This window comes from Schistocerca americana, chromosome 2 (genome assembly GCF_021461395.2).
Source record: "Schistocerca americana isolate TAMUIC-IGC-003095 chromosome 2, iqSchAmer2.1, whole genome shotgun sequence".
NCBI lineage: Eukaryota > Metazoa > Arthropoda > Insecta > Orthoptera > Acrididae > Schistocerca > Schistocerca americana.
In genome coordinates, this window is record NC_060120.1 from 603,215,081 (window position 1) to 603,241,396 (window position 26,316).

The 26,316-nt window shown below is 41.6% G+C and overlaps 1 protein-coding gene across 1 annotated transcript; it reads left to right on the forward strand.

Annotated features, from left to right (window-relative positions):
* Positions 1-2,144: 2,144 nt before the first annotated feature.
* LOC124596392 lies at positions 2,145-25,819 on the forward strand. Its single transcript, XM_047135517.1, has 5 exons — positions 2,145-2,273; positions 9,826-10,053; positions 10,141-10,185; positions 17,047-17,280; positions 25,462-25,819. Exons 1-5 carry the CDS (start codon positions 2,226-2,228, stop codon positions 25,525-25,527), a joined length of 621 nt encoding a protein of 206 aa, XP_046991473.1. The 5' UTR covers positions 2,145-2,225; the 3' UTR covers positions 25,528-25,819.
* The last annotated feature ends 497 nt before the right edge of the window (positions 25,820-26,316 follow it).

The following is a 26,316-nucleotide window of genomic DNA, read 5'->3' on the forward strand; positions in this document are numbered from 1 at the left end:
AAGACAACAGCTAAAGCGGTCTATAGCAAAATTGCAAACAATTACTTTGTGGATATCGGCGAAGCAAAAGCGATTTTGTCCGATAATGGTGCACGGCTTACTTCCAAATTATGGAATGAAGGTGTTGAAGGGATACACATCTCTGCCTATTTCCCGGCCGAAAATCCAGCGGAATGATGCATGCGTGAACTGGGGAAACTTTGGCGAACTTATTGTCACCACAATTACAGGGCGTGGCGAAATATATAAACGATTTTGAAAAGATTATGAATGCTTTGACGCACGAATCCACAGGATTCACTCCAGAGGAAATCCTATTAAACCTCAATTCTAAGAGTTTTGTGGAAGAGGTAACAGATTTGTCTCCGCCAGTTAGTATTGACACTGAAGTGAAGAAAGAACGTTCACGAGAAATAACGAAACAGAAAGCCAAGGCGCGAACGCAAAATTTGCATTTGGTGACCTCGTTCTCTTGAAAGTGAACGAGGAATCGAACAAGATTGATGACAGGATTTAAAAATTTAAATTCATTTATAATGGACCATTTAAGATTGTCAGTATACATCACACTAACGCTTACTGTGTAACTTTTTCTAATTCTGGTGAACTGTTAGGCATACGTAACATTGATGACTTGAAATTGTACCAATCAAGCATCGTTTAATCTGAGAACGAATTTTCAGCAAAAACGTAATTATTACTGTAATTTTCAAAATTTATTGCAGATGTATATCTTGGACCAGACGGTCATCAACGAATTTGCAACAAGAATAAAGAGAAAGGTAGATTACAGAGTAAATGTTCTGAAACCAACTGAAATGAAAGAAACGCACAAGGATACAGTACAAATTGAGAGTGTGCATTTAATTTATTCTGTATTTAACTTAGCGAGCGAAATCTGCTGGCTTGGTATGTATTCCATTGTTCTTATGTTAAAAGCAAATCAGTTGCTCATTTACTTACTAAATTCAGTTCAGTCTTTCGATCATTAAAAGAAGTTGCTTGCATTTTTGCAGAATTTACATTACATTATGCTGAGGTTACTAAAAGTAATTTTTTTTTTTTTTTACGTAACGGAGTTTTAGTTACAGCCAGTAATTTATTTAACCAGTAATTCATTTAACTTTGCTTTCAAGATTTAGTATTTCCCAATAAGTAAATGCAAACTCAGTGCCTTCTGATTCATTTATGCTCTCGTGAACCGTTGTGTTGTGTAAAAGTGTGACAATCTTCTGTTGCCACGCCTGTGATTATTTGCTTAATTTTCTATGCGATTCTGGATATTCATTGCCCTAGTTAGCAGGCGACTGTTTAATTATCCTTTTTCTTCCTGATGAGTATTTTTTGCATTAAACATTACGTGGTAAGCTTTCTCCCTCTCTCCCTGCCCCGTCCTCGGTGTCGTTCGTGAGCGATTGCACTAAATCTCACCCATTTCAAAATTGTTATCAGTATTTAGATTAGGTTTGGAATAGACTTCCTTCAGAATGGTCTGTTGTACACTTTCCTCCTACTAACCGGCTTTATTTTCCTTTGATAACAATCGCCTTCCTCGATGTATAAGATCAGTAGGCATACGGTATCACGGTCAGTTATAACGCAATCCAACAGGCCGATTAGGAAGGGGTAACTTACAAAGTGTCCACTTGAAAGAACGAAAGTGGCCGTTGTAAATTCTACAAATTTGATATGAATGTTACTCAGTATTTCCTGCAAACTTATTGATAGCTGAAATTTACCATCCGAAGGAGCTGATGCAATGTACATGAGACTGGATTCGTTCCTTGTGCAGCTTCTGGAATATGATAGTGCAGGATCTGCAACTGTAGTAGTTACTTGGTTTCATTTTCTGAACTGGATTCAGTTTCTTCTGGTCATCTTCATTTAGCTCGTCCTCAGTTCTCTGTGTCGTTTCGGGAGAATGCTGGGTTGTAGCCTACGGAAGTAATAATTTGATGGCCTTGTCGTTGCGTGGAAAAATAAAATGCTGTGTTTTGTCGCGCGGTTGATACTAACATATGCGTATGTGTTACGTAACCAATTAGCCACTACCACAACGGATTCTAATTTGTCTCATGATGTGGCCACCTGCACAAACAAATTTCATTTATAGGAGCGTATGGCGATGGTACACTTCGACATTACCCTTGGACGCGCGTAGGTATAAATTAACGACAGCGCATATGTGTCGTCACGTTGACTCGACACTGGGGTAAACTTCCACCATGGCTTCTAAGCTGTTTATTTTCTTGGCTGTATGCGTGGCAGTGCAGGTACGTGTATTTGGTACAAGGGCAGTCAAATGAAAACCGAACACTCGCCACAACGGGACCATGGAATGGTCCCATACAAAAGTAATCATCACACACGTTAAGACATTTATCCCACTATAAGACAAGACGATCAATTCCTGATTTGTAGAACGCGGTCGGCTGCTGATGAATGCACAGCCGCACTCATTCTTCCACCTCCTCATCTATAGGTCGCCAGAGATGTGAAAATCACACGGTGAAAGATATGGGATGTGAGTAGGATGTTGCAGTGTTTCCAAAGCAAATCGCTGAAGCACAGCCTTCGTCCGATTGGCAGTGTGGGAGCGGGTTTTATCGTCCAACAGGATGATTCCATCCGACAGCATTCCTGCGTGTTTTTACTTTACAGTGAGTTGCGATTTAGCAAAGTGTCTTCATAGTTCTGCACATAGATTCTGGTTCCAATCCCGAGGAACTCGACGAGCAGGATTGCACCTTAACGCCTGCCCCCACACTGCCAGTCGGACGAAGGTTACCCATCAACAATTTGGTCGGGAAAACTGCAACATCCCCCGTACAGGCCGGATCTTTCACATCTTAGGACACCTGAAAAAAGACATGCGTAGGAGTCGGTTTCAGTCGGACGCGGAGGTGCAAGAGTCGTGACGGTTGTGAATCCGTCAGCGGCCGACAGCGTTCTACGACGCAGAATTGATCGTCTCGCCCACCTATGGGATAATTCTCTTAACGCGTGTGGTGATAACTTTTATATCGAACCATCCCATATTCCCGTTGTGGCGGGTGTTCGAGTTTCATTTGATTGCCCCTCATATCTATGTTTGAAAAACGTTATTTTATACTTAAAGTTGCTTAAGTCGGAACTCACGTTAAGGGTTTATTGTTTAGGAATCTAAGCTGAAGGTGTCTTATTGTTAGCTCTTCTGATCACTGATCTCAACGTATAGTATTGTCCCTCGAAAACGCTGGTACAAGAAGCGAAATATAAAGTATCGTGATCCTTTGATGAACGATCTTGGAGAGACAGATGTAACTAGAGGATACCCTCGTAATTGTGAAGTTGGAAACTACCTGTGAAAGAGGAATAATGAGCGCTGAATAACGTCAGGGAACCAAAAATATCCAACGATAGTCATTCCAATGAGGACACAATAGCCTGCAAGAAATATTAAAAAATTACACGTATTATACTGCAAAAGTTTTCTGAGTGGGTGCATGATTTATTAAAAATTTGAGTACCACAGGAAACAGTAAAAACTGAGAAGAGATGTGGTTGCTCTGAATTAATATTTAGAAGGTATCTGTGAACTGATAAGAGTTCATACTCTTTCAGGAGAGTGAGTGTGTCACAGTATGAGCGAATTTTGTCATAGTTAGCTTAGTTACAATAAGGAAAGGAACCAAATACCAAGTGCAGCGTAGTGAGAGATTCAGTGTTCTTGTAAAGCACGTAATAAGTAACTGATGAAAATCTAGAGAACTGAGAACGGGGTGAGATGGGTGGAGGGAGCGCATAACATGGGCTTCGTAAAAAGGAAACAAGAGGAAGGCTTCTGAAATTTTTTAATACTTTCCCACCACTTTTTCATTCTATCACTTCCACATGAATCATGGACCTTGCCGTTGGTGGAGAGGCTTGCATGCCTCAGCGATACAGATAGCTGTACCATAGGTGCAACCACAACGGAGGGGTATCCATAATGTTACTTATAATCCGTCTTGATTGCAAATTTTTTATTCATATGACCGGTTTCGGTTCATTCAGAACCATCTTCAGATCTGATATTTCAGTTACAGGAGTAGCCCGTCCAAATCCAGCAACTTTTACATGCTGCGTCGTGACGCAGCATGTGAAAGTTGCTGGATTTGGACGGGTTACTCCTGTAACTCCTGTAACTCTTGAAATATCAGATCTGAAGATGGTTCTGAATTAAACGAAACCGGTCATATGAATAAAAAATTTGCAATCAAGACGGATTACAAGTGACATTATAGAATCACTGATTGCTGTTATCCCATCAGACATTATGTCTGCTTTTGCAAAGGAGGGGTATCTGTTGAGAGGCCAGACAAACGTGTGGTTCGTGGAGAGGGGCAGCAGCCTTTTCAGTAGTTACAGGCGTAACAGTCTGGATGATTGGCTGATCTGGCCTTGTAACACTAACCAAAATGGCCTTGCTCTCCTGGTACTGCGAACGGTTGAAAGCAAGGAGAAACTACCGCCGTAATTTTTCCCGAGGGCATGCAGCTTTACTGTATGCTTAAATGATGATGATCTCCTCTTGGGTAAAATAGGACGTCGTTATCAGGAGAAAAAAAACTGGCGTTCTACGGATCGGAGCGTGGAATGTCAGATCCCGTAATCGGGCAGGTAGATTAGAAAATTTAAAAAGGGAAATGGGTAGGTTAAAGCTAGATATAGTGGTAATTAGTGAAGTTCGGTGGCAGGAGGAACAAGACTTTTGGTCAGGTGAATACAGGGTTATAAATACAAAATCAAATAGGGGTAATGAGGGAGTAAGTTTTATAATGAATAAAAAAATAGGATTGTGGGTAAGCTACTACAAACAGCATAGTGAACGCATTATTGTAGCAAAGATAGACACGAAGCCCACCCCCACCACAGTAGTACAAGTTTATATGCCAACTACCTCTGCAGATGACGAAGAGATTGATGAAATATATGATGAGATAAAGGAATTAATTCAGATAGTGAAGGGAGACGAAAATTTAATAGTCATGGCTGACAGTAGGAAAAGGAAGAGAAGTAGTAGGTGAATATGGAATCGTGGTAAGGAATGAAAGAGGAAGCCGCCTGGTAGAATTTTTTTACGGAGTATAACTTAATCATAGCTAATACTTTGTTCAAGAATCATGAAAGAAGGATGTATCCATGAAAGAGGCCTGGAGACACCGGAAGGTTTCAGATAGATTATATAATGGTAAGACAGAGATTTAGGAACCAGGTTTTAAATTGTAAGACATTTCCAGGGGCAGATGCGGCCTCTGGCCACAAACTTTTGATTATGAACTGTACACTAAAACTGAAGAAACTGCAAAAAGATGGAAATTTAAGGAGAAGGGACCTCGATAAGCTGAAAGAACCGGAGGTTGTAGAGAGTTTCAGAGAGAGCATCAGGAAACGACTGACAAGAACAGGGGAAAGAAATACAGTAGAAGAAGAAAGGGTAGCTTTGCGAGATGAAACAGTGAAGGCAGCAGAGGATCAAGTACGTAAAAAGACGAGGGCTAGTAGAAACCCTTGAGTAACAGAAGAAATGTTAAATTTAATTGATGAAATAAGAAAACATAAAAGTGCAGTAATTGTAGCAGGCAAAAAGGAATACAAACGTCTCAAAAATGAGATGGACAGGAAGAGCAAAATGGCTAAGCAGGGATAGATACTGCCTACAGGAAAATGAAAGAGACCTTAGGTGCAAAAGGAGCATTTGCATGAATATCAAGAGCTCAAATGGAAAACCAGTTTTAAGCAAAGAAGGAAAAGCAGAAAGGTGGAAGGAGTATATAGAGGGTCTACACAAGGGCGATGTACTTGAGGACAATATTATGGAAATGGAAGAGGACGTAGATGAAGATGAAATGGAAGATATGATTCTGTGTGAAGAGATTGACAGAGCACTGAAAGACCTGAGTCGAAACAAGGCCCCGGAAGTAGACAACATTCCATTAGAACTACTGACAGCCTTGGGAGAGCCAGCTCTGACAAGACTCTACCATCTGGTGAGCAAAATGTATGAGACAGGCGAATACCCTCGGACTTCAAGAAGAATATAATAATTCCAATCCCAAAGAAAGCAGGTGTTGACAGATGTGAAAATTACCGAACTATCAGTTTAATAAGTCACAGCTGCAAAATACTAACGCAAATTCTTTACAGACGAATGGAAACACTGGTAGAAGCTGACCTCGGGGAAGATCAGTTTGGATTCTAGCATTTGTATACTTAGAGAAAGCTTTCGATAATGTTGTCTGGAATACTCTCTTTCCAATTCTGTAGGTTGTAGGGGTCAAATTCAGGGAGCGAGAGGCTATTTACAATTTGTACAGAAAGCAGATGGCAGTTGTAAGAGTCGACGGGTATGAAAGGGAAGCAGTGGTTGGGAAGGGAGTGTGACAGGGTTGTAGCCTATCCCAGATATTATTCAATGTGTATACTGAGCAAGCAGTAACGGAAACAAAAGAAAAATTCGGAGTAGGAATTAAAATCCATGGAGCAGAAATAAAAACTTTGAGGTTCGCCGATGACACTGTAATTCTGTCAGAGACAGCAAGAGACCTGGAAGAGCATTTGAACCGAATGGACGGTGTCTTGAAAGGAGGATGTAAGATGAACATCAACAAAAGCAAAACGACGATAATGGAATGTAGTGGAATTAAATCGGGTGATGCTGAGGGAATTAGATTAGGAAATGAGACACTTAAAGTAGCAGATGAGTTTTGCTATTTGGGGAAAGCGTTTCTAAAGAAGAGAAATTTGTTAAAATCGAGTACAGATTTAGGTGTCAGGAAGTCGTTTATGAAAGAATTTGTTTGGAGTGTAGCCATATATGGAAGTGAAGCATAGACTATAAATAGTTTAGACAAGAAGAGAATAGAAGCTTTCGAAATTTGGTGCTACAGAAGAATGCTGAAGAGTAGATGGGTAGATCACATAACTAATGAGGAGGTACTGAACAGAATTTGGGAGAAGAGAAATTTGTGGCACAACCTAACTAGAAGAAGGGATCGGTTGGTAGGACACGTTCTGAGGCATCAAGGGATCACCAATTTAATATTTGAGGGCAGAGTGGAGGAATGAGATTCAGAAGGATGTAGGTTGCAGTAGGTTCTGGGAGATGATGAAGCTTGCACAATATAGAGTAGCATGGAGAGCTGCATCAAACCAGCCTCTGGACTGAAGACCACAACAACAACACTTCCACAACTGCCAGTATCAAAAACATTATGAATTTTTACTGTCACTTTTGAAAACGGGTCAAAAATACACGAAAAATTTCCAGTTAGCTTTAGCAAAGAAGCTGTGTACAAATCACAAGAGACAGACGTACACCTGGAAAGACCTTCAGCTGTTAAGCAGCGATTCAAAACTGAAGTATTGATTTGAAAAACACTCCATGGTGAGCAACTAGATTAAATCATTAGATGGTTGCGGTGAATAATGGGCTAACATTGAAACGATTAATCAATAACTATTAGCATAAAGCGAAACGCGGTACTAAATGCGTCCTCTTGACTTCTCCTTCTGACATACTAACTTCTTTGACATCAGATTTTCATGGCCGAAAGAACAGACACCACATATTCATATATTTATTTTGCTATCGAAATGTTTTCTTAACCTGAAAGTTAGTTTCTTACATCGAAAGGGGCAGTGGTTGAATAATCACCAAGGATTACTCAAGAGCGTGCTGCTCTAAGGCGTGATACCTGATACGAAAATGCAGTATATTCTGACAGATGAAGGGACCTGCCTGTCCGACTATAACGCCATACCTCTCAGACATAGATAGCTGGTTGTTCATTCACTGTTCAGTCACAAAACGATAAGGGACATGCCAATCTGACTGATAAAGGAAACTTAAAAAATTACTGCTTCGTTTTTAAATAATATTGTCACATGTAGGTCTATATCAGCATGTTGGTTTTCAATTTTATGGCGTACAATGTATTTTACACCATTTGTAAACTAAATAGAGTTAATGAGAAAAGTACTGTTACGCTATTCATTTGTATTACGTCACTGGTCAGTGCGCACACTACACACTTCATTAACACACAGACACACACATACACACTCACACACACACACTCACACACACATACATGCGCGCGCAAGCGCGCATACACAATACTCCCTCCCTACCCCCCCCCCCCCTCTCTCTCTCTCTCTCTCTCTCTCTTTCTCTCTTTCACTGCTCCCATCGAGACCTCGACGGTACTTCCGGCATTCTATTTAATTCTTCGTGTTACCCCTTCCCCGTCTGAAAAAATTTTGGGAGGTCTTCAGCAACAAGAAGGAGCTGTTGAGCTCAAGAAAAGGGAAGAGGCTAGAGTTATCCAGCTTCGATCAATGGCATAGGTTTTTACAGTAAAATTCATGAAACTACGACAGCTTACTATAGAATAACAATTGATTATTATTAAATAATGTTAACTTCTTACCATTGCGTACTAAATGATCTTTGACTTTGTGGTAAATTATTTAAGACGTAAGGTTTAACTGACTTTTTAAATATTTAAATTTTAGATACGTCTTTAATCTCCTTGGGTAATATGTTATATAGTTTTCTACTCTTGCAAAAGATTCTGTTTTGTATTTCTCGTTTGTTTGCTCTCGGTAAATGTAAGTTTAGTTTAACTCTTGTTCCATGATCATGGATGCTGCTGTTTGTGAAATAATTTCTCTTGTTCTTTATGATGAGCATAACACACTGGTAGAGGTGCAACAGGATTGGAGGGATCAGGTAGTGGTACCGAAAGTACCCTATGCCACACACCATTAGGTGGCTTGCGGAGTATGATGTAGATATAGATGTACTCACTTGATTTAGCCAGAATACCCATATTTTTAAACAGATCCGAATAAAAACCTCCATTGTGGTTTTTAGTTATGATTCTAAAGTCCACTTCTTTAATTTGAAGGATGTGTCCATGTTTTTAGTATGAGACAATCAAAAATGTTTCGATTGCTAAAAGTGAAGTGTATATACGAATAGTATGTACGAGGGCGTGCGGAACAGTAATTCCTCTGATTTTTTTAAATTCCGTTCTCAATATCCGTCGAGATATTACGTGTCGTGCATATTACTTGGTCGACTTTTCCGCTTCGCTGACGTTAGTTGCAAACCTCTGCCGCTAGACGGCTCCGAATTGCAGCGTGTAACAAGGCGGTGTGCAATGTAACTGCCTCGGAGAGTGAGAAACTACATACTGTATTCTAATTTGTGACCGCAGGAAACGTGCCTTCAACTGAAATCCACAGATGAATGAAAGCTGTGCATTGTGATGGCTGTATCAGCATCAGTATTGTGCGACGTTTGTTTGTTCCTGCTCGTAACGAAGGAAACGGTGGTTGTAACGTGAGTGACAGAGGGCGGAGTGTTTCCAAAACTTAAAGAACACCTCCGAGGGCTTCACTTTGATAGTGATGAAGCGGTGCAAGCAGGGGTGAGGTTTTGTCTCCGTCAAAAATGTCAAACATTCTACAGTGACGCGGTTAACAAACTGGTCTGTCGTCGAGAGAAATGTGTTCGTCGCCAGGGTGACTGTGTTGAGAAATAAATATGTAGATGAGGATGAAGATTTAGAATGTTAACACCGTTAATTTTATTTAAAAAGATTTAAGAATTTTCACAGATGAAAAATTCTGAAGCATTACTTTTCAGCTCGCCCTCGTAACTATAAGACATTGTCTGCTAGACATTGATGACAGGACCGTAAGGGCTGTTTGTTAAAGGGAGGGGAGATAGTGATAGTTTTATCAGGAAACGCTACAGATGCCTCGGTAATAACGTCTTTCTCCTGTGATTCGAAGAGCACCGCTGCAGCTCCCGCCCCTGGCATCAGCGACTGGTTCACCCAGGTGGGAAAAATCTTAGAGGGCTTCTACAATGTCAAGAAGAACATGACGCAGCACGCCATAGAGGGTGCCGAGAAGACGTGGCAGAGCATGGTGGACGTCGCTCAGCAGGAGGCGCAGGAGGTCGCCTCGTGGATACAGAACGCCTACAACGCTTCAACCACTGCCTGGAGCAGCATTCAAGTTAGTCTATAGTTACGCGCCACTTTGTCTTTCGCTTGTGACGCCTCCACAACTTCTTATGCACATCGCTTTCTCTTGTGCCTACAGGGGAAACTTCAGGATGCCACGCAGAAGGCAGTGTCGTCCGCACAGGTGAGTTTCCAGTACTTTTTTCCCCTCTGAACGATGTACTCCAGTAAGATTGCTTGGCTCAGGGGAAAAAAGTAGAGAATGTTTATGTTTCCTACATTACGATATACATTTCTTGTATTCATTTCTGACATTTCCGGCTAATACATTCATGTGACTGTTGAAGAGCTGAAGTCAGAAAGATTCTTTTTTTCCATTGATATATCTACGTATAACTCAAAGCTTCTTGAATTATGCGCTTTATAAACGTACTGAACACATTAGTAAGACGATGGAAAAAATTATTCATAAGTCTGAGACGTTATACAGAGTGGAAGTTGTCGAAGTTTCAGGAAGGGGCATCATGCACCTGATACATAACATATGGTGTATGGTGGAGGTAAAGCAGAGAATAACGAGGCATATATATGTTCGTCATGAACTATAGTACAACGTTTGAATGTAAAACTCTCTAAAAACTGTGACAACTGTTAGGATTCGTGGGGGTAGCAGCTAGCAGATACAGTTAAGCAACAATCTGTAGAATCCAATGGTCTTTCTAAAGAAATAACCTACGAAAAATCAATAAGCTATAGAAATACCGAAACAGGTATACGAAAAGTTGAATTGGAAATCAGATAATCAACTGTTTAAGATATGATGCTCACACAACGCATGTAGACTGAAGATTTCATCAGAAATCTTGAAAAAAATAAGTTTCTTGCATAGGCTTCTTTTCATTTCCAAGTTATTTTTATTTTGTTTACTACGACTTTTCGGCCCTATATCTGGGGCATGTAAAATATTTAACCCATTGACAGCATGTGTTTTGGGTTAAAGTTATAATTTTATGTGCAGCCAGTGGTCGGCCGAAATTCATAGATGTAACCATGATATTCGGTTAGGCACAAACGTAAGTCGTAGTAAACGAAATAAAAATAACATCGAAATGAAAAACATCCTTTGTAGGAACCGTACTTCTTCCAAGAGAGGCAAGAGGTTTATCACGCCCGTGGGCCTTGCTACAAATAAATTTTATTAGTAGTGTTTGGCGAAACATGCGACCGAAGTGAATGATTCATCCTAAAACTTGATTCAGAAAAAAAAAAATTAACAGTGGGGAAAATTAATGTAGATAGAGGTAGCTGTATACAGGTCGATGAAAAGAAGTGAGTGAGAAAAAAGGAAAAATGCTACACCTGTGATAGACTGCTTCAATTAAGTGATAGCAGAAGGGAGACTTTCATTCTAAAGCAAAATTAATGTTGCATCTTTAATTAACTTTCAGTAGTCATACACGAATGATCCATGAACATTGAGAACAGTAATAGGGAAACACTGTTATCCAGAACAAAACCAGAAAAATTTAATAAGCCAATAGAATTAGGATGGCATGAAAATAAATTCTGAACTGAAGATTCACGAGGAAATACAAGAGTCAAACTGGAAAACAAAAACCAATAGTATGTGATTAAACGACGTCGTAGAGTATTGTGTATTAAACCGGGGACCTAGAAACGTCGGAGAAGCTTCGTCCTGCCGTAGCCCACAATGGTTCACAACCCCACAATAGGCCACGCCATTCCACCCACATCGAACCCAGTGTTATTGTGCGGTACGGCCCCCAGGTGATATCCCACTATCCCCCCCCCTCTCTCCGGAAACGTCTCACACCAGACGAGTGTATCCCCAAATGTTTGAGTGGTAGAGTAATTATGGTGTATGGGAACGTGGTACGTGGAGACAGTGTTTGCGCAGCAATCGCCGACATAGTGTAAATGAGGCTGAATAATGGGAACCAGCCCGCATTCGCCGAGACAGATGGAAAACCGCCTAAAAACCATCTACAGGCTGGCCGGCACATCGGACCTCGACACTAATCCACCAGGTGGATTCGTGGCAGGGGCTGGCACGCCTTCCCGGTCGAGAAGCAGCGCGTTAGACCGCACGGCTAGGCGGGCGAGGTCGTAGACCATACACGCATGGCCTTGGAAGAACTGGGAAGCACAACATCATCCACGAAGCTATGAAAGCACGTCGTCTACGGCGTCACTGAGATTCAGGAAGGACTTCCATATACCACAGTAGCACCTAACAAAAACACTTTGCAGATACTGTTTCGGGTTCACATTGATAAAGAAGAGAAATACAATGTCTATTAAAATTTTATAAGAAATCTTACAACTGAACAACCAAGAACGTCCTTTTCAGAGCATTTGGTTTAAAATTTTTCACAACTTTGATATCGTTGTAGATGTTTCTAAAACACTTTAACTTGGCAGTGTTAGTTAAGGGAAGTATGCTTTGAACCGTTGTTGCATAAGATACCACTAGAATTCGGGCCTGACTACATGTTTACAACAGTGGCAATCCAAAAAAGCAACTGCTGGAAAGCCGTTACTAAACGCTTTGTGTACTGGGTGTTGCTTTGGGATGTGCATTGTTTTTGTTTCCTATTTTGAAATTAGTGATGAGTCTGACCAAAGTCCATCAAGTGGTTTGCGTACGACTCCCACGACACCATAAAGGATTGGTGATCCCTATGACAAAGTGTTCTGCCTTCGCAGAAGCACAAACTACGGGTTCAGACACACAGCCCTGGAACAGGAAACCGAAGGTCATTGCCTCCGTCGGCCGTCTCCCACTGGGTCGACTACATCGTTGTGACGCCCGCAATATATTTTGAGGAACAAGTAAAGGGTAGGAAGCTATGACCGGAAATATCATTCAAGGGCGCTAGAGAGTGTTCCTGCACTACACTCCTCTTCTGCAGCAAACGTGGCTTTGTACGCTCTTCAGTGTTACTGAGGCACTAGAGGACGTGTGCGACTCCATGTAATACCCTAAACTCCGACGTTTGTTGCTGAAGGGGACGCCCGACAATAGGCGTTGGCCCCTGTAACTTCGAAGGGCGCTGTGGCGATGAATGAAATTTTCGGACATGCGTTCCCTATCATCAATTCGTTCTTCAAGATGTCCTCTATATCCTCTTCAAGTTTTTTGGTATTGTTTTGTGACAGAAAACAAAAAAAGTGAGAACTAACAGGTAATTATCTCTAGGTAATCATACAATATTACCATAGAAAACAAAATTTTCTAAATTCGTTTAATGTATGGAGAAGAATCTTAGGAGACATTCTGTTTTCAGTGTTACACTGAAGTATTACGGATAGTCAAATGAAGGCGAGACAGATGAAAAAAAGAAAGTAACCTGTTTATTATTTTAAAAGTAGTCGCCATAACCGATAATACATATATTCCACTGTGAGTCTAGACGGTCAATGGCTTCATGGAGAAATGTTTGCGATTGCCTACGGAACTATGATTGTATCCAAGCACACACCTCTTCGTCCGAAGCAAATCGACGGTCACGAATGTCTTCTTTCAGTACTCCAAAACTATGGAAAAAGCATTGAGGAGAGATCGGAAGTTTATAGGGGATGCCTTCTGCGGCGTTCTCGAAACGACCTTGGCCAGATGTGGCCGGAGATTATCCTGCAACAGAGGGATGCCGTCCGTCAACATCCCTGCGAGTTTTCATTTGATGGCGTGCGTAAGTTTTCGCAAAGTGCCCGCATATCACAGTACGTTAATTGTGGTCCCTTCTTCCAGAAAGTCTATCAGCACCGGGCCCTTACAGTCAAAGAAGAAGGTCATCAGGAGTTTCCCGCGGCTGGCGTGGCTGTTGGCTTTAGTACACTGCAGAAAGTTTTCAGGGGAAGCGTTACACATCTTCCATAAAATCCCGATCTCTCCCCAGGCGCTTTCTATATTTTTTTAGGAGCCCTGAAGACAGACATTCTCGGCCGTCGGTTTGTTTCGGGCGAAGAGGTGTACGCCTGGGTACGATCATGGTTCCGCAGGCAACCGCAAAGATTTTTCCATGAAGGTATGGACCGCCTACACTCACAGTGGGCTAAATGTATCAACGATTATAACAATTACTTTTAAATTAATAAATAGTTAACTTACTTTTTTCCATCGGTCTTGGTTTCGTTTTTCTCTGTCCTGATATTGGAATTAATAATATTGGTTCAAATGGCTCTGAGCGCTATGGGACTCAACTTCTGAGGTCATTAGTCCCCTAGAACTTAGAACTAGTTAAACCTAACTAACCTAAGGACATCACAAACATCCATGCCCGAGGCAGGATTCGAACCTGCGATCGTAGCGGTCTTGCGGTTCCAGACTGCAGCGCCTTTAACCGCACGGCCACTTCGGCCGGCAATTAATAATATTGAATGCCTGTCATTCCATTTTGTAACTGCTAAATTGTATGTATTCTACATGATTTGGACACATAATTAAAGAGAAACATTTGTCGAGGGAACCAATGGTTTTTTGCAAATAAGCGTGATCTTTAACTTGTATATGAAGACCTTGGCTGTGATTAGTGGTAAGCGACAGTAGACGAGAAACAGAATTATTGCATGTAAAACGTGATACATGATATTTTTTCTTAATATTACTTGTTAGTTGCACGCTAAACAAAGAAACTGTAGCTCAGTCTATAACTTATGGCTATAACTAGTGGAAAATTTGTCAGGCTGTGTGCATGTCGACTATGTTCAGTGCCAGAACCCGCCCTGCCGGCGGTAATAACGAGTGTGATGTTCGTGCCAGGAAGATGATTTTCGGGCACCAGTTATACAAATCCGAAGGTAACATAGAGAACTACAACTCACGTAAGATTGTGAATATGTTGCTGATCGGAAAAGCGCTTCGAGAGTTATCGGTAATCAGCTGAATGTGAATAGTTACACGAGCAAGTTAAGTAACTAACTTTGCCCCTGAGGAATGCCGATGTAATACGGTGGAAACGTTGGTTTTACAGTTTATTATTAAAGAATTTTATACAATGGCGTGTTACAACACGCAGAATAATTTTAATCGTCGAAACAATATTAAGTTTGGTCCGTTACCATTGTTTAGCCAAATTTACGTGATACGATGAGGGCAGAAATGTCAACGGTCATCGATAACATTATATACTGAGGCGACAGAAGTCTTCGGTTACCTCCTAATATCATGTCGGACCTCGTTTTAGCCGGCGTAGTGCAGGAACTAGACGTGGCATGGACTGAGCAATTTTTATAAATCGGCTGCAGAAATATATTGAACCATGCTGCCTCTATAGCCGATAATAGTTGTGGAAGTGTTGTCGGTGCAGGATTTTGTGCACGACCTCTCGTTTATGTCCGATAAATGTTCGATGAGATTCACTTCGGGCGATTTGGGGGCCAAATCATTCTCTCTAATTGTCGCAAAGCAATCGCGAGCAGTTGTGGCCCGTGACATGGCGCATTGTTATCCATAAAAATTCAACCGTTGTTTGAGAACTTGAAGTCCATGAACGGCTGCAAATGTTGTCCAAGTAGCCGTACGTAGCCATTTCCAGTCAATGTTCCTGTTAACCCCGTCTACACCATTATGGAGCCACACCAGCTTGTACAGTGTCTCGTTGTGAACAGGGGTGCGTGGCTTCGTGGGGTCTACGCTACACTGGAAACCTACCATCAGCTGGAACTGACCATACCAGGCCACGGTTTTCCCGTCGTCTATAGTCCAAGCGATATGGTTACTCTACGCAAACGCTGCTGCTCTCTGTCGTTAAGACCGTCAGCCACTGTGTTATCCGTGGTGATAGATAACGCCCGACATTTGGTTTTCTCGGCAGGTTCTTGACAAAGTACATCTCGGAAAACTGAACTTCACAATAATTTCCGAAATTGAATGTCCCATGCGTCAAGCTCCAACTACCATTCCGCGATCAAAGTCTGCTAATTTCCGTGCTCGTTTGTACCTCGTATACGTCATATGCATAAGTGCATGCCGCTATTCCATGGCTTTTATCGCCTCAGCGTATGCATGCCGTAGCAAGGCGATAGTGAAATTAATTTTATACTTCGCTGAATCATAGATTAATTTTTCGAGTTGTTATATTTTTTATTATTACAAAAACTGATGATGCAAAACTTAGTATCACAAACTGAAGCAATTCAGACCTTTTAAATTCGTATTTTTGAGAAGTTTCACGATGGTGTTTCATCATCGCGCTCGGGAAGGAACAGCATAAGTTAATTATAACTCACGTGAAGAGCACTCAGTTTGCAAGTAAACAAAGTTTTCCGCAGCTCGTGGTCTAGTGGCTGGCGTTGCTACATCTGGATCCCGGGACCGAGCGAGAAGGCGCAGTGGTTAGCACACTGGACTCGAATTCTGGAGGACGAGGGCTCAATCCCGCGACCGGCCATTCTGATTTAGGTTTTCTGTGATTTCTCTAAATCTCTATAGGCCAATTCCGGAATGGTTCCTTTGAAAAGGGCACGGCCGACATTCTTCACCATCCTTTCCTAATCCGATGAGACCGATGACTTCGCTGTTTGGTCTCCTCCCCCAAAACAACCCAACCCAACCTTGGATCACGGGGACCCCGGTTCCATTGCCGGTCGGGTTGGGGGTTTTTTCTACCCAGGGACTGGGTGTTCGTGTTGTCCTCATCACTTCATCATCATCCTCATCATTCATGACTGTGGCTAGAATGGACTGTGAAAAAACTGGGACTTTGTACGGGCGCTGATGACCTCGCAGTTGAGTGCCCCACAAACCAAACATCAATGACGCATTTTAAGGGTAAAATTTTTCATATGATTTAAGATTTTAAAAAATATGTCACTACTCTTGAAATATTTTAATATAGGGCGTGAATCAAGCGGATGTGAAATATCCTGTTATGAGCTTTTATTGAAACTTCACAGAAAAACTTCAGAAAACAACCATCTCGTCACTTACCACTGTTTACAGCCGAGGGCTTCTTGTAAGGTAGCTCCACTTGTGAAAAAACTATACAGTCCTCCCTGATCTGTCGCCGCTGTTGGCTTCCAGCAAGCGCTGATCTCAGCCGGGCAGCAGATCTCGCAAGAGGCGTCCCAGCTGGTGCAGGAAGCGGCCGCCAACCTGCAGAGCGCGGTGAGCTCCATCCCCAGTAAGACCCAGGAGGCCTTCCAGACGGCCATGCAGTTCGTGGAGCGTGGAGAAGCAGCCCTGCAGCAGCTCCAGCAAGCCAAGGCGAACGCCGCCAGCGCCGTCATCCAGAGCATCACAAAGTCGCTCCAGCAGGTGCGTACCACAACGGTGCCCGCGCTAGTGATTTCCTGACAGAAGTCTTCCTCTGGCTGCCTTATATTTCAGTTAACAAAATTGGACTTAGTTAATCACAAAATGGGAGGGGGGCCGGACTATAGCATGATCATCGAAAGGGTTGACTAGGTTTACAAGTAAAAAGGCAGTATTGGATACACCGAAAATTATTATGCGTGACATGCAAATCGCCTACAACGCATGCAGCGTGTGAATTGTATGTATGTTCTCCTACAGCTGTACAATCCGTATATCTTGATAGGTTTCTTGCTGTCAGACCCTTTCACTCTATGTTGGTAGATGCTCAGTCGGCCATGAAAAGCAGCGCTGAAGTAACGCCGACTAAATATGCACAAAGCAAAGGCCGCCTAACTCGAGCTTAGAGGCAGGGTCTGTAAGTTGGTAGAAATTTCGGGCGTTGGATGCTAGATAACTTGCTTGATAATGTTTAAAGTTCAACTAATTAGGATTTACTATCTCCAAAAAAAGTTGTGAGTGGCTATCAAGTCTGTATTTACCGTTAAAGCTATCACTGGTGTAAGTTAGTTACTGCTTTTACTAGAAGGACCCATACTTATCCGCCAGTTACTCGTTCACTAATTGGTAGGGAAGAAGTGCCCGCCCAAATAATCCGAGATGTTCACGAAACAGGCCACTGTGAGCTTTAAGTACGGCAGAAAAGTTCATAAGCAAATGATTTCCAAACTGAGTTACATAAAAACACCAAACTCACATTAAAAGGTTTAGTACTGTAGCCGCTTCATACTTCCGATAACAGAACCGACAGAACGTAAGATTTCCATCTCAACAAAAATTTGTATGGCGCGGTCCCACATTGAACTGAACCGTAAGACGGATCCAGAGTGACACCTTGAGACAAAGAACTGTACCGCAAAGAACTACATAAAGCGCGGGAACTGCTTATTTCCTATTGGTTGAAGGTTTAGGCAGCCAACCAGAAAAGCTCCAGCCCTCAGATACTCTCGGTAGCTAATAAATCATCCAGGAGAACTACAAAAGGCAGCTTGTAAAAGAAATTCTGAATTTACCAAACCCAATTTAGTTTAGATAAACCAAATTCCCTCCCCCCATGAACCACGGACCTTGGCGTTGGTGGGGAGGCTTGCGTACCTCAGCGATACAGATAAAGTTAGATATAGTGGGAATTAGTGAAGTTCGGTGGCAGGAGGAACAAGACTTTTTGTCAGGTGAATACAGGGTTATAAATACAAAATCAAATACGGGTAATGCAGGAGTAGGTTTGATAATGAATAAAAAAATAGGAGTACGGGTAATCTACTACAAACAGCATAGTGAACGCATTATTGTGGCCAAGATAGACACGAAGCCCACGCCTACTACAGGAGTAAAAGTTTATATGCCAACTAGCTCTGCAGATGACGAAGAAATTGATGAAATGTATGATGAGATAAAAGAAATTATTCAGGTAGTGAAGGGAGACGAAAATTCAGTAGTCATGGGTGACAGTAATTCAAGCGTAGGAAAATGGAGAGAAGGAAACGTAGTAGGTTAACATGGATTGGGGGTAAGAAATGAAAGAGGAAGCCGTCTGGTAGAATTTTGCGTAGAGCATAACTTAATCATAGCTAACACTTGATTTAAGAATCATGAAAAAAGGTTGTATACATGGAAGAACCCTGGAGATACTAAAAGGTATCAGATAGATTATATAATGGTAAGACAGAGATTTAAGAACCAGGTTTTAAATTGTAAGACATTTGCAGGGGCAGATGTGGACTCTGACCACAACCTATAGGTTATGAACTGTAGATTAAAACTGAAGAAACTGCAAAAAGGTGGGAATTTAAGGAGATGGGACCTGGATAAACTGAAAGAACCAGAGGTTGTACAGAGTTTCAGGGAGAGCATAAAGGAACAATTGACAGGAACGGGGGAAAGAAATACAGTAGAAGAATAATGGGCAACTTTGAGGGATGAAATAGTGCAGGCAGCAGAGGATCAAATAGGTAAAAAGACGAGGGCTAGTAGAAACCCTTGGGTAACAGATGAAATATTGAATTTAATTGATGAAAGGAGAAAATACAAAAATGCAGTAAATGGATGTAGAGGCTTATCTCACTAGGGGTAAGATAGATACTGCGTACAGGAAATTAAAGAGACCTTTGGAGAAAGGAGAACCACTTGCATGAATATCAAGAGCTTTAATGGAAACCCAGTTCTAAGGAAAGAAGGGAAAGCAGAAAGGTGGAAGGAGTATATAGAGGGTCTATACAAGGGCGATGTACTTGAGGACAGTATTATGGAAATGGAAGAGGATGTAGATGAAGATGATGAAGATGGGAGATATGATACTGCGTGAAGAGTCTGACAGAGCACTGAAAGACCTGAGTCGAAACAAGGCCCCGGGAGTAGACAACATTCCATTAGAACTACTGATGGCCTTGGGAGAGCCAGTCATGACAGAACTCTACCATCTGGTGAGCAAGATGTATGAGACAGGCGAAATACCCTCAGACTTCAAGAAGAATATGATAATTCCAATCCCAAATAAACAGGTGTTGACAGATGTGAAAATTACCAAACTATCAGTTTAATAAATCACAGCTGCAAAATACTAACGTAAATTCTTTGCAGACGAATGGAAAAACTGGTAGAAGCCGACCTCGGGGAAGATCACTTTGGATTCCGTAGAAATGTTGGAACACGTGAGGCAATACTGACCCTACGACTTATCTTAGAAGAAAGATTAAGGAAAGGCAAACCTACGTTTCTAGCACTTGTAGACTTAGAGAAAGCTTTTGACAATGTTGACTGGAATACTCTCTTTCAAATTCTGAAGGTGGCGGGGGTAAAATACAGGGAGCGAAAGGCTATTTACCCGGCCGCGGTGGCCGTGCGGTTCTAGCGCTGCAGTCCGGAACCGCGGGACTGCTACGGTCGCAGGTTCCAATCCTGCCTCGGGCATGGGTGTGTGTGATGTCCTTCGGTCAGTTAGGTTTAAGTAGTTCTAAGTTCTAGGGGACTTATGACCTAAGATGTTGAGTCCCATAGTGCTCAGAGCCATTTGAACCATTTTTTGAAAGGCTATTTACAATTTGCACAGAAACCAGATGGCAGTTATAAGAGTCGACGGGTATGAAAGGGAAGCAGTGGTTGGGATGGGAGTGAGACAGGGTTGTAGCCTATCCCCGATGTTATTCAATCTGTACATTGAGCAAGCAATAAAGGAAACAAAAGAAAAGTTCGGAGTAGGTATTAAAATCCATGGAGAAGAAATAAAAACTTTGAGGTTCGCCGATGACATTGTAATTCTGTCAGAGACAGCAAAGGACTTGGAAGAGCAGTTGAACGGAATGGACAGTGTCTTGCAAGGAGGGCATAAGATGAACATCAACAAAAGCAAAACGAGGATAATGGAATGTAATCGAATTAAGTCGGGTGATGCTGAGGGAATTAGATTAGGAAATGAGACACTTAAAGTAGTAAAGGAGTTTTGCCATTTGGGGAGCAAAATAACTGATGATGGTCGGAGTAGAGAGGAAATATAATGTAGACTGGCAATGGCAAGGAAAGCGTTTCTGAAGAAGAAAAATTTGTTAACATCGAGTGTAGATTTAAGTGTCAGGAAGTCATTTCTGAAAGTATTTGTGTAGAGTGTAGCCATGTATGGAAGTGAAACATGGACGATAAATAGTTTAGACAAGAAGACAATAGAAGCTTTCGAAATGTGGTGCTACAGAAGCATGCTGAAGATTAGATGGGTAGATCACATAACTAATGAGGAGGTATTGAACACAATTGGGGAGAAGAGGGGTTTGTGGCACAATTTGACTAGAAGAAGGGATCGTTTGGTAGGACATGCTCTGAGACATCGAGGGATCACCAATTTAGTATTGGAGGGCAGCGCGGAGGGTAAAAATCGTAGAGGAAGACCAAGGGATGAATACACTAAGCAGAATCAGTAGGATGTAGGATGCAGTAGGTACTGGGAGATGAGGAAGCTTGCACAGGATAGAGTAGCATCGAGAGCTGCATCAAACCAGTCTCAAGACTGAAGACCACAACAACAACAACAAACCAAATTCGAATTATCCCCGGAAACGAACTACTAATTGCTTTCACGCTACCATTTCTTGCGGCTGTTTTTATACAAAAGTGTGTATATTGGACGCACGTTACATACATTACGTGATTTATGATTGCAGAGTTTTCCCACTCGCACATTTTACATAAACTACTGGCCATTAAAATTGCTACACCACGAAGATGACGTGCTACAGACGCGAAACTTAACCAACAGGAAGAAGATGCTGTTATATGCAAATGATTAGCTTTTCAGAGCATTCACACAAGGTTGGCGCCGGTGGCGACACCTACAACGTGCTGACATGAGGAACGTTTCCAACCGATTTCTCATACACAAACAGCAGTTGACCGGCGTTTCCTGGTGAAACGTTGTTGTGATGGCTCGTGTAAGGAGGAGAAATGCGTACCATCACGTTTCCGACTTTGATAAAGGTCAGATTGTAGCCCATCGCGATTGCGGTTTATCGTATCGCGACACTGCTGCTCGCGTTTGTGGAGATCCAATGACTGTTAGCAGAATGTGGAATCGGTGGGTTCAGGAGGGTAATACGGAACGCCGTGCAGGATCCCAACGGCCTCGTATCCCTAGCAGTCGAGATGACAGGCATCTTATCCGCATGGCTGTAACGGATCGTACAGCCACGTCTCGATCCCTGAGTCAGCAGATGGGGACGTTTGCAAGACAACAACCATCTGCACTAACAGTTCGACGATATTTGCAGCAGCATGGACTATCAGCTCGGAGTCCATGGCTGCGGTTACCATTGACGCTGCATCACAGACAGGAGCGACTGCGTTGGTGTACTCAACGACGAATCTGGGTGTACGAATGGCAAAACGTCATTTTTTCGGATGAATCCAGGTTCTGTTTACAGCATCATGATGGTCGCATCCGTGTTTGGCGACATCGCGGTGAACGCACATTGGAAGCGTGTATTCGTCATCGCCACACTGGCGTATCACCCTGCGTGATGGTATGGGGTGCCATTGGTTACACGTCTCTGTCACCTCTTGTTCACATTGACGGCACTTTGAACAGTGGACGTTACATTTCAGATGTGTTACGACTAGTGGCCCTATCCTTCATTCGATCCCTGCGAAGACCCACATTTCAGCAGGATAATGCACGACCGCATGTTGCAGGTCCTGTACGGGCCTTTCTGGATACAGAAAATGTTCGACTGCTGCCCTGGCCAGCACATTCTCCAGATCTTTCACCAACTGAAAAGGTCTGGTCAATGGTGGCCGAACAACAATACGCAGGTCATTACTGTTGATGAACTGTGGTATCGTGTTGAAGCTGCATGGGCAGCTGTACCTGTACACGCCATCCAAGCTCTGTTTGACTCAATGCCCAGGCGTATCAAGGCCGTTATTACGGCCAGAGGTGGTTGTTCTTGGTACTGATTTCGCAGGATCTATGCATTCAAATTGCGTGAAAATGTAATCACATGTCAGTTCTAGTATAATATATTTGTCCAACGAATACCCGTTTATCATCAGCATTTCTTCTTGGTGTAGCAATTTTAATGGCCAATAGTGTATTTTTAATAAAATAAAACATTCACACTTTACTTATATCCTCCACACGCGCTCTCAGTCTCTCCGCAAGTCTCTTAACGAAAAATAGTTAAAAAATAATTTTAAAATGGTTACTATTACGTCAGCAGGCCATCGCAGTGATAGCAAAGAAAATTCAAGGGCAACAATTTATATGAAGCGAATCTTTTTAGTTATAGTTTTAAATGTGACTGGAAATGAAGTCTCGCTTCCCACGCCCGGGTTCCCGGGTTCGATTCCCGGCGGGGTCAGGGATTTTCTCCACCTCGTGATGACTGGGTGTTGTGTGCTGTCCTTAGGTTAGTTAGGTTTAAGTAGTTCTAAGTTCTAGGGGACTGATGACTATAGATATTAAGTCCCATAATGCTCAGAGCCATTTGATCCATTTTTTGGAAATGAAGGCATTAGAAGCTTTAGCTCTCTTTTGCAGTACCGGAAAATGTACGATGGGTTTTAGCTAAAATTTTTTGTCTCCGAAGGTACTAAAGGTAATTGACTGAGATTTTTATAGTGTGCATGCATTATCAATGCAAGTCTGTATATGGCAGCTTCAGCTCTGTTTTGCAGTACCAAAAGAGGTATTATGGTTTATAGGTAAAATTTTATATTTCCGCAAGTACTGAAGATAATGAGCTGAGGTTTTTCACTATTAGTACAAGTCTTCGTATGGATTATGAAAAACATCGAATTAAATTTAATATTATTTCTTTAGATTTAATGTGCATAATGAATCGATCAGACGATTTGCAAGCTAGACACTCCAGCAGCGACAGCCTCAATTGCGCTCATGTGAAAACAAAAAAACTGCTCTCTTCCCTGTTACGCGACAATACACTACCTAAGATATCTTACTTCACTGTAAGATGTTAATTCTCGGTATAATCTGCTACGTTACAAACGGTATTTTCATAAGGCATTGAAACTCTCCATTTTGAGTAGCCTCCATATCTACTCCGAGCCAACATTCCTATCATTGCGAGACATTATCTCAAGAATACGAATACAGATTTTCTTGCGCACATTACTTTAAGTCTGCTTTCTAAGCACATATAGACATTTATTGTATAGCTGTCAGCTCATAGTAATGCTATCTCCCCCAATCGAGAAGCTTGTCTACGATGGGTAGTCGTCCTTCACTTCTCTCAATATCTGTAGTGTTACGTCCATATACGTCCTATGTATGTCATTCTTTTACAATAAATAACATTGAGTAACTTAAAAGATTCTACACATTAGCAAAAATACGTTAGCTTTATCGATCTAAGGAAGTAGTTTCACAGGAATCAAATAATTATCAAATCTGGTTGAACGTCAGTATAGAAACAGTTCACTGGCTCAGAGTTGAACACAGCGTGATTATATTACTATGTTGCTTAACACCTGTTACCTAACCAAACTGAAAGATGTATAGAAACGTCAATAATGGTAATGATGTTCACAGTTTTTAAGAGATTATCAACTGATAAGTTACTGTATGTACATTTACTTTAGTACGAAGACAACATCTCTAAGTGAGACCAAATTTTTCTGAATTTGTTCTAACTTTTTTGTGTTTCTTGACTTTTTTCTACTTTAAATAGTTTTATATATTTTAGAAAGCGTGCTTAAATATGGCTACTACCTGACGTACCATCTAAAGTTCCACAACTGAATATTTTCTAAATGGCTCTATGTATCGAAGAAAAGACTAACGTAATTTCAGTGGAGGTGTATACATTTTAATGACATACAGAACCTTCCGGAACGAGACGTCCAGTACAAGCTTTGATCATATTTGCTGTGAAATTTTTGCGAAAATAGCTAGGATAATTTTAATCATTAATCGTGATACATGTCGTCGATTAATATACCTTCCAGCCTATATTTCGACAACTTGCTTAGCAGTTATATCACACTCACCGTAAATTAAGTAATATCGAGCTTTTCTTCATTGTTGACTGTTATATTACAGGCACAAATGCATAAACACTAGACTCCACATACAACGATACTGATTGGTGCGCACGGTTTTCCGGCATCGGGACAAGTTTGTTGAGCGATGTTTACCCCTTCAGCATCCAGGTAGCTGTCTTCAGCTTTACCTAGCTATGTTTTTGAAACTTTTCACAGCATACCGTATAAAATGTTACATCGATGAAGCCCTCCCTCCAATGGATTTCGAATGTCGTCGAAAATAGCATGTCGTTCCATTGGAAAATAAATTGCTTCTTATATTCGTACATAAGAAAGATTCATGTACTACCAACACAGAACATTCTCTCTCGCTTACCTTGCTGTTATATGCCGGAAACTTTGTTTCGATATCTAGAATCATTTACGGAATAGTCTACTGAGGAATACAAGTTATGTGGTTCAGCACTTAAACACATGCATATAAAACGTTCAATACATCACAAATATCTTTCTAAGGAGCAATGGTGGAATAATAGTTCTTCACGATGTAGAGTATCGCAAAGTTTAGATTTAGAGGCGCAACAGCTGCGCCTTGAGTCTTTATAGAGCGGTGATATCGATTACTCCTTTGTGTTGCAGGGCCTCCAGAACGTCAGGTCTCTGCTCAATAAGGCGTCCGCCGAAGTCAACAAGAGCACCAGCTAAGTCAGCGGCTTGTACAGCAGTAACTCCAGCTCCTGCGTACAAAGAGCTGTACTCATGTAGCCGGTGTCGCTAATATTGTATTCGTGGTGATAAAATAAATCCTATGATCAAACAACTTGAAAAGTGGGAGTGCCTTTGATTGAAGGCATGAAAGGTGAACATATGTTACTTAAACAGTTACTCATTCGAAAAAGAAAATATTGTGAGCAAACTCTGGACACGATTTCCGATGTTACGGTTAGGAATTTGTTAGTAAAACTGTCGGTGATTCGAATAAAAATACTGAAAGCAATATCTGATGATGATTTGAAATGATTTTCGAAAGACACATTACTGACTAACCATTTATAAACAAGAACTACTCATTAACATAATTTTCAGCACTTTCTCAATGCATGGTTCGTACAATATGAATATTATGACACAAGTGCAGCTTTTACGTGTTGGGCTTTGCCGTAATGTACTTGAAGAGGTCAGACACGGCCACACCCAGAAGCACAGTTGTGGATGGATATTTTGTATACATGAAGCATCGACATATGTTTAAAACAATTCTGGAACAAAAATATTCGAAACCAATTTATTTATTTATTTATTTGGTAATGTTTTGACTGGTTTTGATGCTGCCTGGAAGGACATCCTCTCATATGCCAACTTCATTTCAGAGTAGTATTTACATCCAACTTCACCAATTACTAGCTGACAAATCCGGCGTTAGCCAGGTATTCATTTTGCCTATTTTCTATTAGCAGTAGACGCGGTGTGAGATGATCTCTGATTGCTCTGTAC